This window comes from Panicum virgatum, chromosome 3N (genome assembly GCF_016808335.1).
Source record: "Panicum virgatum strain AP13 chromosome 3N, P.virgatum_v5, whole genome shotgun sequence".
NCBI lineage: Eukaryota > Viridiplantae > Streptophyta > Magnoliopsida > Poales > Poaceae > Panicum > Panicum virgatum.
In genome coordinates, this window is record NC_053147.1 from 7,834,110 (window position 1) to 7,849,697 (window position 15,588).

Below are 15,588 nucleotides of genomic sequence, written 5' to 3' on the forward strand. Positions count from 1 at the left end.
CTCAAGCCGAAATTGTTGAACCAGAATCCCCTAGCAAGTGCACAGAAACTAATTCTAGTACTCCTACGCTCGGGGGGGGGGCAACAAAATAATGGCAATGGTGTAGGTTGCACTGCAACCAGTCTGACTGGTTCTCCAACCGGTCTAACCGCCTCTCCAAGGGTTTCGCAAAATAAGTCAAAGCCAAAGATGGTCAAACCCAAGAAACCTGAGATTGGTGTTTGGAAAACTGTTGAATCCAAAAGCCGTCACAAGCATCAAAAGGAAAAGCCGAGGCCCTTTCTTGGAGATCTTCCATCTAAATCCAAAAAACAAAATAATGATACTAGTCAGTCAAAACATCCAAAACACTCAGAGATCTACTCCCAGACAACAATTCCATGATCGGAATCGGCAGCCGAATAATTTTCCTAATTCAATGCCATTTTCATCACATAGGTCGTCTATACATATGCCATACGGATCTTATTATAGTATGCCTTGTTTTTATCCGTCATGATATTATAATTCCTGTATGCCGTCTCTTCCTAGATATTTGTATCCAGATTATATTACCTATAAGGAGCCGGTAATTATTAAACCATCACCTGCCATTAATGACCATTTTGATGAAAAAAATTAGTCTATACAGAAAAAGAAATACAAGGTGATCAAGCAAGTTTATCGTGTCAAAAAAGATGGACGATTAAACAAAAATTCAGATTTGACACTAGATAAAGAAAAGCCGGTTGTTGAAGAGCAATCGAATAGCTCAATTAGTAAAATTGTCCCCAATGATGATCCTGATTCAAACAATGTTCAAGTTCGGCTGGGGGGCAAGATAAGAGTAACCATATCGGTTCTGACAGGACCAGTCTGACCGGTTCGTCAGACCGGTCTGAACCTAAGAAATCTGATGGTGCAAAAAATAGGACCAAGCCAACTTTTGAGGAGCTTCTGGATAAATACAAGAAGATATCTAAACAGAAATAAAGCAATCAATTGGAAGGCAAACGAAGAAGGAATTCTTCACCACCAAGATCAAGAAAGCATCAACGGTCATCGTGTTGGTCTTCATCATTCATCCCGTCGATGCACGTACCATGGACTGCATATTCAGGTATGTTTAATCTATGATTTGGTCATAATCCTTGGCTGCCATATTATGACTATCAGTTTTATGCTTTACCAAGAAGCTATGATGTCACTGCCGGAAATGTGCGACTACAAAACTACTCGATTGCTCGTTTGTTGTGCGCTTGATCGGATATGGTCTAGCACGCAAAGACTCGAGGATTTAGACTGGTTCAGACCGAATGTGGCCTACGGCCAGTATGGGGGTGGTGTTCTTGCTCTCGAGCCCGGGTGCTCAAAGTTCAGAGGGGAGCTTACAAGCTGGTCAAGCAGTATCGAACCTCTAGGAGTCCAACCCTTTCCTACGTGGGGGGCTTTCCCTTTTATGGTCCAAGGTAGAGCCTCCCTATTTACAAATATCTAACACTGTGTCTTCACTATCGGGGTGCGATTTGTCCTTGTCAGTTGTCGGGGCCCACTCGGTTGGTCGGGAGTGGGCAGGCTTGATCCTAGCGATTTTCTAGGTGAGGGATGATCCTGGCGATCTTCTTGGGTAACGCGTTCCCCCGGTGTTGTCCCATCCTGACTCAGTCGAGGCGGCGCGATCACTCGGATGATCGCTCGGGGGTCACCTCCGGTCAGTGGCGGACCCAGGAATTTAGAGCAGGGTATGCCCATGGCAAGAAAATATTTGGATGAACAACACAAAACGTTCAGATAAGCATAGATAAAAGATACATATAGTTCAAACTAAATTTGTTCCATAATAAATTGAGATTACAAAATATTGGAAGAAAATTACAATTAAATTTTAACTCTTCGATCCCTCATTGCTTGATAGCGACTGATGATGTCATGATCTTTGACTTGCAAAAAGAACTCACGTTCAATAAACGTGACCAAACAGTCATTCAAGTACTGGTCTCCCATCCTGTTTCTCAACTTGTTCTTCACATAATTCATTATTGAAAACACTCTTTCTACAGTAGCAGTTGCTACAGGTAGCACTAGGACCAATTTGAGAAGTCTGTACACAAGATCATGTTTGGTGTGCTCATTTGCTGAAACAAGCATGACAGAAAGCTCAGCAAGGCTGTTCACTTGTTTAAATCTTTCATCCTCGCGCATATCAGTAATAAAGAGTTGAAGTTGACAAGGTAGATGGTCTAACTCTAGTCTTGAGAAATCATTGGGATAAAATTGAGCTAGCTTAACCAAACTTGCTTTGTCAAAAGCTGCAAATGAATTAGCAGGATTGAATGCTGACATGCAGATAAGCAAATCTGTGTTTACCTCATCAAACCTATCATTCAGCTCTTGAAGTTGTCTATCAATAACACTTAAGAACATGTCCACATGAAAACGGTGCATATTCTTGATTTTCACATAGAACTTCCTGTCTCTTCCAACAGGCCTATAGAAATTGTCCATGACAGGAATTTTGACATTATGCTTGTTGCAAAAAGAATGGACGTCTTTTAGAAACTCATCCCATCCAGCATCCTCCCTCATTTGCTGCAGCTGAATCTTTGTCAGATAAATAAGCTCTACTGCATTAACAATATCTTGATCTCTCTTTTGCAAAGCATGATTCAAATCAGCCGTGTACCCAAGTACATTTCGCATCAAGTGCGCCATGAAAACAAACTCAAATGAATCAAAGATTGTCAACATTGTTTGTGCTTGGTTATACTCCTTCCGTTGAGTTCTATCTGTGCCAACCTTTTTGATAACTTTCCTAATTGAATGATACATTGAGAGAACATGCATAACAGTTTTGTAGTGAGACCCCCAACGAGTATCACCTGGCCTACATAGACTCATCTCTTGATTCTGGCCTTTTCCAGATTCAATGACATCCAACTCTAATTCTTCTACAATTCTTTGTGCTTGTTCTACTCGTAGCATCTGTACCTTCTTACAAGAATTACCAATAAGATTCAACAAGAAGCTAAGCTGATCGAAAAACCAATCACAATCTGGATTTTCCTTAGCAACAGCCACTAGAGTTAATTGAAGCTGATGTGCAAAGCAGTGTACATAATAAGCTGAGGGGCATTCATCCATAATTAGTTTCTTTAAACCATTTGCATGACCTTTCATATTGCTAGCTCCATCATAACCTTGCCCACGTATCATAGACAAACTTAGTGAATGCTCCATAAGCAAGGACTGAATTGCATCTTTAAGTGTCAAAGAGGCAGTGTTTTCAACATGGACAACCCCAAGAAACCTCTCAACTACCTTTCCCTTTTTGTCAACATAGCGCAAACAAAGAGCCAATTGTTCTTTGTCATACACATCACTAGATTCATCAGCTAGTATTGCAAAGAAGTCACTACCAAGGTCTTCCATGATAAGCCAAACCTTGACGCAAAAGAAATTTCAAGCATTTAAGTGAATAGGTCAACCGTGACTTGTACTCGCATTTCTCTTTTTGGGTGATGGAAACAAAGCTCCCAACTATTGTTGCTTTAGGCCTCATAAAGGAATTGTATTTCTCTAGAGCCATATTGTGATAACTATTCACAGCCCCACAATGTCTCTCAATCCTCTTTTTCAAATGCCAATTTCTAAATCCTCCATTCACAAAAGCATCTCCACTACAACAATTTGTTTTATGCTTGAATAAAAAGCACACAAAACAGAAAGCAGCATCTAATTCCACACTGTATTCAAGCCAGCTAAATTCATCAAACCACCAAGCAACAAAGCGTCTAGGTTTACCTCCAATATTCTTGATAGGAAAATCATGGCTGCGTGGTTGACAAGGCCCCAATGCAATATATCCCCTGATCACCGAGTTTCTTTCATTGACAGGATGCCTTCTAATAGGTCTTCTCTTTCCAGGGTCATGATGTAGAGAGCCAATATCATAAACAGCTTCCCCACTTGATTCATAATCAAATTCACCATCTCTGATAGGAGATAAAGGTGAAGGTTCTGTTTCTGCCGCTGCTGTTGTTAACTGAGGTTCATTACTAGCTACCACTGGTTCAATTGAAACCTGATCATTGGGGACAGTGGCTGCTATCTCAGTTTCTGGTTCTCTTGCATTTGGACTATCACTGTTATTGGTTGCTGCTGCTGCCTCTGGTTGATGCTCAACAGAAGGGGTACTTTGAGCTTGAGCATGACTCTCAATACTGATTACTTGTGGTCTTGATGTGGAAGGGGAATCTACATCTACTCTGCGTGCCTTTGCAGCCCTTTCCCACATTGATTTCAGATCAATCGACTTTGACTTCTTCATTTTTTAAGAAACGAAATGCCACTGCCTACAAAGAAACAAATGCGCATCTATAAATTTTGCAATTGAAAATGACATTTAACAGAACATAGCAAAGTGCCAAAGGACAAAGGGATTTGATTTTTGATTACCTCTAAATCGAAGCTAAGAACTCCAAGCTGGGGCGCGTCGGCGGCGCACGCGAGCGTCCGCGCGCGCAGCCGCGCAGGGAGACCGGAAGAGGTAAGGGCGGGCGGCGCGCTGCGGCGCTGGAGCGGGCGACCTGCTGCGAGCAGCCGCACGGGCGGGCGGCCTGGCGGCTGGCGGCGAGCAGCAGCGCGAGTCGCGCAACGCGATTCCGTCGCGGGGACGAACCGACGAAGCTGCCCTATCCCTACGGCTGGTGGCTGAACTGGGTCGATTGCTTGATGGTGATGGATTGGGGGAGTGGGAAGGCTGCTTTCAGTTTCACACGAATTACAGTCTTAAAATGGCAAAGAAACACACTTTAACCTCTTAAGTACATTATACATGTATATAGTTATTAGAACTACTAATTTTTTTCCCAGAATTGCAGGGTATGCCCGGGAATACCCGGGCACAACAGCCAGGTCCGTCCATGCCTCCTGTCTTGTCCACCGGAGCCTATGTCCCTTGTCCGCAGGACCATCTCGCGTAGCTCTTGTCACCGGACGGCGTGCCCGGTGAGGGGTGTCTTACCGAGGTCTGGCCGGGAGCGTCCGGTCATGCTCGCTGGCATAATGAAATGGTGTGCAGAGGCAACCATCATTACAGCGGGGGGAGGCAGCGTCTGTGGACGCCCCCTCCCGTTGTGTCGCGGGGCCCGCGCGAGCGGCGCTGTCCCCTTGTCAAGGAGTCCAGCTACCTAAGCCCTTGCCGCAGGATAAGGGGAGCTGGCGTCCCGGAGCTTGCACGAGGACAATCTTGGCCGGCATGCCTGTCAGGAGGCGCGGCGTTCTTGGAGCGCACGTCCCGAGTCATCGGCATGGCTCTGACCCGGGGCGCTAGGTTGGGGGGCCGCCACGTGTCCCAGGAGGTCGGGCTCCCGGACTCGTTGGCTTAGCAGCGAAGGCTGCTCCCTGCGCCGGTTAGCAGGCGTCCCGTTCTCGGCCCATTAAGTTTACTGGGCCTCCCTTCACGAGTCGGGCCTGTCAGGGATCCCGGGTTTACTCCCCCGTCAGAGGCCCCCGAGCGGCTCTGCGATTTTAATAATCGTGGAGCCGCTGGATTCGGTCTTGATGACACCTGACCAGGGCATCCCATCCAACTACCCGCGCCCTCAGCTTTCGGCGCGCGCCAGTGATGGCGTGACGGGGTCTGGCCTGTCTTGATGGCCGGCTCAAGGGCCGTGGAATCTCGAGGCCGGTCGTCGCGTCTTATCGCTGTACTACGGACGCCTCGTTTTCCCCCGTTCGGGGCTGCCTCCCATTGGTGGGTCGTGCGGCAATCGTGCCCCGAGTGGCGCGGCGGTTGCTGGGCGTGCTGGCGCCGTCCCGTCGGCATTCAAGAGAGGGTTCGTCTAAGCGAGGGCCTTTGGTATGCCCTATTTGGGCTGGCCCGCTGGACGCTGGGGCCGTTCGTGCCCATGTTCTCCTATAAATAGGGGCATTGTGGATACACGGTTCCGCATGAGAAAATGGATCATGGAAATCCCTTTGGTAATTCTCTTCCTCACACCCCACACCCGTCCTCCAGATGAGAGTGGGCATGGTTCGTGTCTCTGGTGCTAGAAGAATGCTTGCGAATGGCAGGGGATCTTCCTCAGGCATGAACTCGCCAACTAGTTCATCCCGCTAACCGCTGCCCGGCGCCGACAAGTCCGAGGGCTTGCTGCTGGAGTTAGGCAAACCAGGCCACTGGTCTGCCGGCTCCCTTGCCAATCGGCGAGGGGGGCTCCCAGCTTCTAGTGGCCTTCTTGGACTCCCTTCGGCGCCGGCTCGGAGACTTGGTGGTGGTGTGGACCTTCCCTGCCATGGGGGTCGCCCTTCTGCGTCCTTCTTGCGGCTGCCGCTCCCCGGAGATCTCGGGTGGGCACCTCACGCGTTGTTGACGCAGAGCCACGGATCCGCTGCCTCATCTTCCAGCTACAGTTGGATGGCTGCACAGCTCGGTGCTGTGCTTTGTGGCAGCGGGGGACGATCATGGGCTCCTCGCTCATCAGGCAGGGTGGTCTTGTAGCCAGGATGGGTCTCTGCGCCTCCCTCCGGAGATGGGCGGTTAGAGTGGTGCAACTGGAAGGTGCCATGGCCAACGGAAGGAGATCATGGCCCGTCTTCCAGTGCTTGAGGAAGATACCCAGAAGCAGGCGCCGATGGGGGGTTTTGGGCTAACCTCAGTTCCACTAAACTCCCCGTCGTCGGCATTGTCTGCCTCTGCCTCCGCCAGGGGTTTTTTTGGCGCGGCTGATGCTAGGAGAAGGCTTGCGAGGTGCTACAAGAAGTCTTGCGACGTTCTTTGGCCATATCTTCCAGCTTGCCAGGTAGCAGCCGTTGCCTTAGCCCCCTTTTTGTTGCTCCCTTGGTGAGAGTAAATGGATTTGATCCATTGTATTCGTTGTTTCCCCGAGTTGAGGACGACTAGCTTTTGTTTGTTGTAATGGCTTTCAGCCGATTGTTGTAAGGAGATGTTCGATGAAATAAAGTTAGCCATGGGGCATTTTTATTTGTTAGTTTTCCGCACTGTTTTTTCATTTTCATGCCTCAACGACGAATTACTCCACTGCGATCGGGGACGATCGGAGGAGGTGAACCTTACCACTTGACCTAGATGGCCCGGAATGACGGGTTCGGTGAGCTCGATAACGGGTACGCCCATTTAAGGACAATCCGAGTGAAGTCCGACCCTGCCGCGGACGACCGGGTCGACGGAGCCCCATTGGGAGCACTCCACTACTCTATAGCCCGCATCCCAGTCAAATACCCGAGCTGTCAGGCAGCTCGGGGGGCCTAGTTGGCCTCCCCCTGGAGGGGATTCCGTGGAACGCTAGAGGCCGGATCGGACAAGAAAATTTGAGACGACCCGACTGCTGCCGGGGCAGGTCGGGCTTGGGCCGCTTGGTGCTCGTCTCGGTTTTTCTTCCCTGGCCCTTTGAGTCATGGCGGCGCGGAGGCCTCAGCGGACTGGCCTTCGAACCTTGAGATCAAATCGTGCGGTTGCGATTCGTTTGAGACATGGAAACAGTTTGCCGTCTTTCTTGCAATTGGAAACGAATTGACGACGGGGATTTAATTGGAACTGTAGAGTACAAACCCGTGGAGCCGATGCGTCGCGCCGGTTGCCGTGGAGAGGTCCGTTTGTAGCGGCTCATGTCTCGAGGCATCGCTTTACTCGGGAACCGCTGTGGAGTGGTGATGATGATCGCCAATTTAACCCTTCGCCTCCCGTCGCCTCGTCTCCGTCGACATTGCTGCCTGCCAGTTCTCGGAAGAAAAAACAGAGAAGAGGAAAAGGCGAAGGCACAGGGGAAAAGAGGAAGAGGAGTGCTAACCGCCTTCGCTGTCATCTTCGATCTTCGCCCAATGGTTGATAGCATGTGCCCCCGCGATGAAGAGTCCAGTGCCACGCTGCGCGGTCTGCCGCGGGTATGCCGCGAGCTCTTCCGGGGAGGTATTTTTCAACACTGTCCCCGTCCTTCCACCCCTGCATTTTACCTTGCTATGTTCGTGATGATGCCTGCGCAGTGGTAGGGTGCCGTCGACGGGTCCCGGAGTGTGGATCGCGGGACAAGGTGGTGTTGGGCTGTCGGGTGGCCCCGGCATCTCCGACTCCTCTTCGTCCGGCGGGCCTCCGGCGCGGGGTGGCGCTGGAGCGTCTGCTGTTGCCGCCGGTGGCTCGGCTTCGTCCTCCATCGCGCCGCCGGCGCCGGTCATTGCGGCGCCGTCGATCGCGGCCGCTGCAGCGCCGGGCTTGCCCGCGCCAGGCTTGCCCGCGCCGGGTTTGCCTACTGCGTTCGCCGCCTCCTCGGAATTCGGCTCCGGGGAAGTCCACCCGGACATACCGGTTCTGTAGCGGGAGTGCGACTTGGCGCGTGGTCGCTACTCGGCCGCCTCGGTGGAGGTCGAGTACCTGCGAGCGGTCGAGGTGGCTCACGGCGCTGCCGAGGAGGAGGTGCGTGTGACGAGGGACGCTGCCGCTGTGGCTTAAGTGCGCTAACCATCACCGAAACGGCAACTAGGGTTAATGCGCACTTAAAACGGAGTAACCCGGCAGTGCTGTCAGGTAAAATTCCGATTAAACCACTTGAAACAAGATCGACAAAGCAATTCAGATAATACAACATTCCGCAAATTTTATGGTACAGAGTATGAAACTGAATTATTATTACAAACCGAGTTTGAATTTATAAAAGTACAACAAAGTTCAAGTGCAGCAGAAAATACACGATAGACTAGCGACAAAACCAGACGTCATGATGAAGCCCATACATAACGTCAAACGTAACCTCCGATGTACCACCTGAAAAACAAAGCCACAAGCAAGGCTGAGTATACTAATACTCAGCAAGGCTTACTCGACTAAGGGTATATACTTAGCCCTTTATCTAGACATGCAAGACTTTTGGCTTGAGGGGTTTGTTTTGCCGAAAAGCAGTAAAGAGTAGATTCTTAATTTCAGGTTTTAGCTTTCAGATTCTAGTTCAATTAACCATTCTAAATGAGCATCTATCCAATAGCATCAATTAACCATTCTAAATGAGCATATATCCATCATCATCATCATCATCATCTTTCACTTCTTACTCTATGTGGCAAAAGGGTTAAGCAGTCCCAAACCGTGAGAAGCGGACGATTCGAATCGAATTTGTTAACCTGGCCAGACAGACCTAACACACACACATGGGGATCGACGTCTCGCTTCGCCCACGCGACTTTTCCCTTCAATTCCCACTTCATGGAACAGGCCCACCGCCCTCGACTACAAGAATCCACGCCACGGTACGACGCCGGGTCGTGAGCCTCCTTGCACCCACATGTGGCCGCATGAGAACAACGTTCAAAGACGGTGGGGAGGTATGTTCCGGCCTCGGTGCAATCCAGTACTTAAGCTTACCGATTACCATATTTCTCGGCATGTGGTTAGTACGTTGAAAAGCTTAACCACCACTACCACAGACTGCGGCCTTATCCATTTTCGCTAAACAGACGGGGTATCACAAGTACCACAACCCCGCCCGTGAGCCTTATAGTTGCAGTATATAGTAAACATTCAACTCCTATAATTCTCGCGAGTGACAGGAAATCACTCGACTTCTACCGAACCATTAGCCTAGCCATCTAGCGACCTACACATACTAGTGTTCAAGCATAGGTACCTAGGAATCATGCAGCTAAGGTTCCAAGCAACTCCTTTAAACTTAAATGCGCAAGTAGATAGGAATAATAAGTTGCATAAATTTAAAATAGATAGGACATGCTCCGGGGCTTGCCTGGGATTAACACTAGGTCAGTGTTGGTTAGAGGATAGTCGCTCGGCGAGCATCTTCCTTCGGTCGTGCACATCGGGATCCATCCGTCCGTCTTCTAGACGTGTCCACCATTCACCGTCTTCTGGCTCGGCTCCAACATCACATCCTTCACGTGGTTCATCTATCGTATCTAAATGAAATGCAACAATGCATATATATGAACTCAAGAAAAACGACACACGATGCATGAGTGCTCCTGATGCAATGCAATGCAATGTGACTAAAAAGAAAGACATGACTGGGCAATCATTTATCGAGTATTTTCTTTAAAAAGCATTACTACATGGCACCGCAATCAAGCTCGAAAGGCAAAAATGGGTTGGTGCTATAACACGAGAGTTCATTCAATTTTTTTAACCTGAAGTATTTTCTTTAAAAAGCATTACTACACTTGTTTAAGAAAAATTAAGCAAAGATATAAGGCAATCAGGAGCAAATAGAAGAATTTATTTAACTAACAAGATACATGGAACTAAATGATATAAAAGTAACCGCATCTAGCCTTTAAAAGAGCTAACAAAACTTATACCAGATCAACATGAGTTCCTAACATTAAACCTGTAGAAAAGAATTGCATAGCAACACTTAAAACTGGAAAGCTATGGCTAGCAACTAAACAAAAGCAGAAACATGACTTGCAGCCTTAAACTTGTAACCAAAGTTTACCAACATAATAGGGTTTTGATAAAGCATGCAACAAAAATTTATTAACATTTTTAGTGATAACAGAAAGCAATTATTTTGACCTTAGCAAGACAAGTGGAATAATTATAGATCTACCAACATGCATACAACTTATGGCCTGGAAATTTTATAGTGAACTACACATGCAATTATGGGGCTACTACGCAAATTTCATAATTTTTAGACTACCAGACCTGCAGATACAAAATAAACGAGCTTAAACAAGCGTTAAGCATGATTAAATCAATACATCCCAAAAACATTAAACAAACAGCAGGTTAAATATTTTTCCTAAGTTCTACATATCAAAACAAAGCTAAGACAATTGGTTCTATATTTTTAGCATGCTCCTAACTCTATGTATGCATTTAGCAAAACACAAAAGCATTTATCTTGCATAAATAAAACTGCACAGAATTTTTTTCAAACAACACATTTCATGGTTCTATCAGATAGAGCATAAAAAGATGAAGCTAGAAAAATTGGTTTTGCATTTTTAGCATTTTCTACTGTTTTCTACGGATTTTCAAAGTTTGCAGCTAAAATATTGAAAAGGCCCTTCGAGACACTATTCATATGAGTCTATGGTTGTGCAGATAGCCCCCTAGAATTGCTCATATTGTTGTACGAAGTCCTTGACGCAGATGAGTGCAGAGGAGACGATGGGGACCTCGATTTTGGCGAGTTCGCTCACCGGCAGCTAGGGGGAAAAGGGGGAGGAGCAAGAGGATGGCGAGGTAAACCTGCTGGTGGTCTCGATTGAGGTCAGGGAGGCCGGAGTTGGGCCGTCCACGGCAAGGTAGGGGCGGCGGCGGCGGCGTTCCGGCAGTCGAGAGCGAGCGGGGTCGGGACGGGGAGGACCAGTGGGAGTCGGAGGAGGTGGTGGTGCTCTCTGTTTGGGAAGGAGGGGACCGCAGAGGTGAGCTCCACGGCGAGCTGCTAAGGGGCGGCGGGGTTCCTGAGCAAGGGGCAAGCGGGACTCGGCTCTGGGGCTCAGAGTGGAGAAGGGAAGGATGAGGACGTCTCTGAGCTCGAGGGAAGGGTCTAGGCGGTCAAGGGCGAGGGAAGGGGCGAGGCGCAGTCGGCCGGCTCGGCACGGCGTCGCCATGGTGCTTCGGCGGCCATCCTCGGCGTGCGCACAGGGGATGGCGCCGCATGGCGAGGCCGAGCGATTTGGGGAGAAACCGGGGGTGGGGGAGGCGGTTTTGGCCGGGGCCTCGGCGCGTGGCCGGCCAGGTGGCCGCGCCGGCGGCGAGACGGCAACGAACGGCGTGAGCAGAGGAGGAGATGGAAGTGATGGCAGATTTCTAAATAACTCAAAGTTCCAAAATCCAGTTCGTAAACTCAGCTTTTCTCCTTCATGGCCTCAAATAGAAAACTTTTGAATAGCAAACTTGCTTAAAATTTTGAGATCTACAACTTTTGTTTTAGGCACTTTTTCATTTGAGGCTTCGTTTGAAAGATAAAATTTGAAACTTGAGTACATTTGAAAAGGTACTCTACGCTTCGAAATTCAAATTTTTCTCCCATTTTTGTGTGGCGACTCCAAAAAATTTGAACACGTAAGTTGTTCGTCATTCGAAAACCTATAAAATTGGTTTTGGGCAAAATTCCATTTAAGCAACGGTTTGAAATTTATTTTTAAAACCTATTTGTAACCATTTGAAAGATAATTTAAATGTTTAAAAACCGAGATTTGAAGAACTCGTCATTTCATGTGCAAAACTTCAGTTTCTCACCAATTTTCATATACACATAGACACACATACACATGCATATTCAAACACACACACACATATATTATTTCCCAAAAGAAATGCATAATTTGAATTGTTCTAGTTTATTAAGCATGATTCTGTGTTTATTATTTCTTGCTTAGTATTTTAAAAATCTGGGATGTCACAGCCGCAGACACCTAGGCCCGGGCCATCGGTGAGTTCTGATCTTGATCGTGCCTCCTGTCCCCTGTTTCTCCTGCATCTCGTACTTTTTACCTGTAGTGCTGGAGGAGGAGTTGGAGGCCGTCCGCCGCGAGGTGATGGACCTGCAGAGCCGCCTTGGCGAGGTGGAGGACCAGTGCGAGGCCCTGGAGGACAGCGTGCTCGCCGTCTTCCGTGTGGTGGAGTGTAACATCCCGAAAATTCAACCAAGGAAATTACTCGCTAAAAATAAATTTCCAAATCATTTCAAAATTTCTTTCGTCGTTGAGCTCAAATTTCCTTGTCACCTAGATTCTATCTTCTGCCCAAACCTCCATTTAGCTATTCTCCCTCATCATATACCCTCCAGCTAATTAGCTTCCTCCCTCACTAATCTCTCTTGTTTTATTTCTCACCTATGCACTCTCACATACACAAGTTGCACTCGCGTAGCAGCTTTTAATCACCTGCATGCAGCCTTAGCATCAAGCTAGCACCCACGTGTGCATGCAAACTTTGCAGACCGAGGATTTCGCTGTGCTTGATCTCGCTGGCGCATGCAGCAACACTTAATCGCATGCATGCTGCCATTAGCTAGCACCCAGCAGCAGTACATGGCCATGGCACGCTGAGCTCTCGCACGAGCGGACAACCTGGCCAAAAGCCGGAGACCCCGGCGAGCTGCTGCAAAGCGACGCTGCCCTTTGCTTGTGCCATCCCATCTCCTCTACGCCATCATCACCGCAAGTCCGCGCGTGCTCGTGCCGTCCCATCACCCAGCCGAGCTGCTCGCCGTGCCAAAGCCGCGCCGGCCGCCGGCCACTGGGGCACCTGCCCGCCCCGTCTTTTCACCGCTACAGCCCCGCCGCCTCGCCGCGCGCGCCGTGCCGTCGCCTCAGTGCCACCGCTCCGCTCGGCGACGCCCACAAGCCGACGCCCGGCCACAGTCGCTGCAATTAATGGCTGTGGTTGAAGCTACGAGCTGTTGCCGCTTCTTCGGCCTATAAAAGGCGAGGCCGAGCTGCCCTCCATCGCCACCTTCAACTCACCGAGCAGCCCCAGCTCCACCACTCACTGCCTCCCTTCCTCCTTGAATCGAGCTCTCTCTGCTCTCCCTCCCGAGCCGCTCATCGACCTCCTCCTGTAGGCAGCCCCGCACCAAGGTAAGCAGCTGCCGAGCATCTCCACAGCACCCTCGGCCTTCCCCAACCAGCGCCCCTTCCTCTGCCCGCCACCAGCAAGCTCATAAGCCGCGGCCATGGCTGCCACGCGGCCGAAGCCGACCTTCGTTTCCCATGTCCGGAGTCACCAAAGTAGAACCCCCTCACCCTCCTCTCTCTCCCCGTGCCCTCGGATTCGAGAACGGTGGCCGGAGCTGCCGCCGGCTGGAGCTCGAGCACCCCAGCCATGGCGGATGAGAGAGAGAGATGAGCACGAGCACCTGCGTGCTTCTCTGCTACCTGTGCCCCTCTCCCTTCCTATTATCTCCTGGGCCCACAACACTAATAAAATCCAAAGGCCCAAGTATATACGGATGACCAGCTAAACAGCCTGTGTGCTATTCGAGTAGCCCACGTGACCATGCCATCATGTGAAATATACTAATTTAATTACACATTTTAATTATCAGTTCACCTTAGCATCCAATATCACACCCATCCAAGCTCCGATTCCATTGATTCTTTTTCCTAAATTCATCTAAAATCAAACTCTATCTAATACAACTATATTTGTATAATGTATTGATGTATGTGCTTTGCTTGTTTGCATACGACGAAGTAGAACCGATTCCAGAGGAGAACCCGGAGGAGCCGGGAGACCAGGAAGCCGCCGCCGCCGCGTACGTAAGCGCAGGCAAGTCTCATCGATCCCTTTACGTTGACCATGATTGATCCTAAGTAAGGTAAATATAAAATTTGCTAGACTTAGGGATTGCATTAGATGATACACTGAGGGTATGAGAGAAAACATTGATTGAAGCCATGTTGCATATTGATTTACTGTCAGACTGGCATATTATCAGACCTTGTTAATTGATGAAACTGGAATGGGAATGAGACCAGGGCAGTGTGGAATGGGTTGGTGCATGCGCTACTGTGGTGGTAGACTTGTGACCGAGCTCTGTCGTGGTGACATCTCGGGTTTGGTTGGTTATGGTTGTTGGCTGCCCTGATGAGCCTTAAGGACCGAGTGTTGTGGTGCCATCTCACCTAACCTACCTTCAGTACGACCACATGAGCTTGTATGGGTAAGCCTTAGTCTAATTCCACTGGTTAACCTGGTAGTCGTCCGAGGTGGATATGCTTTGGGGTGAGACCTAGATTGGTCCAGACCCGGGGGTTTGTGGGCGACTAGTCGGGGTTGAGCCACGGCTGGGTGTCGGCTATGACGGAGCCGTCTCTGGACGGTGAAGTGCGTGTGGGTAAAGCGTACAACCTCTGCAGAGTGTACAATCCATTCGAATGGTCCGTGTCCTCAGTTTGTACAGGTTACGGTGTGGACATCTCAACTAGTTGAGCCACCTAGCCCCTGAGATGGATGACTGTTTGGGTTACCTTTAATACTACATTTGTTATTTATTCTAGTTGATTAATGGATCTTTGCATATTAATCTGTAACTCCCTCCCTGTAAGGGTGAGGTGGGACTTGCTGAGTACTTTCGTACTCAACCCTTGTTGATTATTTTTTTAGAGGATCCTGACTTTGTGCCTGAAGATTACGAGTAGATCGTGTCCGCACCCAAGCTGATCGAGTGGAGCCGTGATGGACGAAGAGCTAGTCTTGCATGTCGTTATGCTACTCGTTATCCTGTGGTTATTTGCGGTAGCTTTGTGTTGTCACTTTACTCCTCGTGTACGGGTTGAATAAAGCTCTGTATGACTCTGGACTCCACTTGATGTAACATGTATTGTACCGGAGATTTGCTTCGGTTATTAATACATGGTTTAGCCTCGATCCTTGGGTCGGGGCGCTTCAGGTGGTATCAGAGCTATGCTTGGCTGTAGGACACGAACCGGTAGTGAACGATGACCGTAGGAGCCCTAGGATGGTCAATCCTTGAAACCATATTACTCCTTAAACTTTATCGTTGTTATGCTAACCCTACCCTTGTAAATCAGATGGCTGATGACTGGACCACCACCTACTGCATCAACGAAGATGGATTCCCCAAGGTGCTTTATGCTGTCACTGTGCGACTTGGTATTCCGGAACGTCCG

At 48.9% G+C, this 15,588-nt stretch overlaps 1 protein-coding gene across 3 annotated transcripts; it reads right to left on the minus strand.

The window, feature by feature from the left end:
* Positions 1–1,743: 1,743 nt before the first annotated feature.
* LOC120664077 (zinc finger MYM-type protein 1-like) lies at positions 1,744–4,719 on the minus strand. 3 transcript variants are annotated; one of them, XM_039943083.1, is made up of 3 exons: positions 4,435–4,719; positions 2,347–4,331; positions 1,973–2,114 (listed from the first exon to the last, which is right to left on the minus strand). In XM_039943083.1, the coding sequence occupies exons 2-3, from the start codon at positions 3,406–3,408 to the stop codon at positions 2,061–2,063; spliced, it is 1,116 nt and encodes a 371-aa protein (XP_039799017.1). In that variant the 5' UTR covers positions 3,409–4,331; positions 4,435–4,719; the 3' UTR covers positions 1,973–2,060. The 3 variants fall into 3 exon arrangements, with proteins under 3 accessions (XP_039799015.1, XP_039799016.1, XP_039799017.1); XM_039943081.1 differs by having other exon boundaries at positions 1,744–4,331; positions 4,435–4,718; XM_039943082.1 differs by having other exon boundaries at positions 1,795–4,327; positions 4,435–4,687.
* Positions 4,720–15,588: the final 10,869 nt, after the last annotated feature.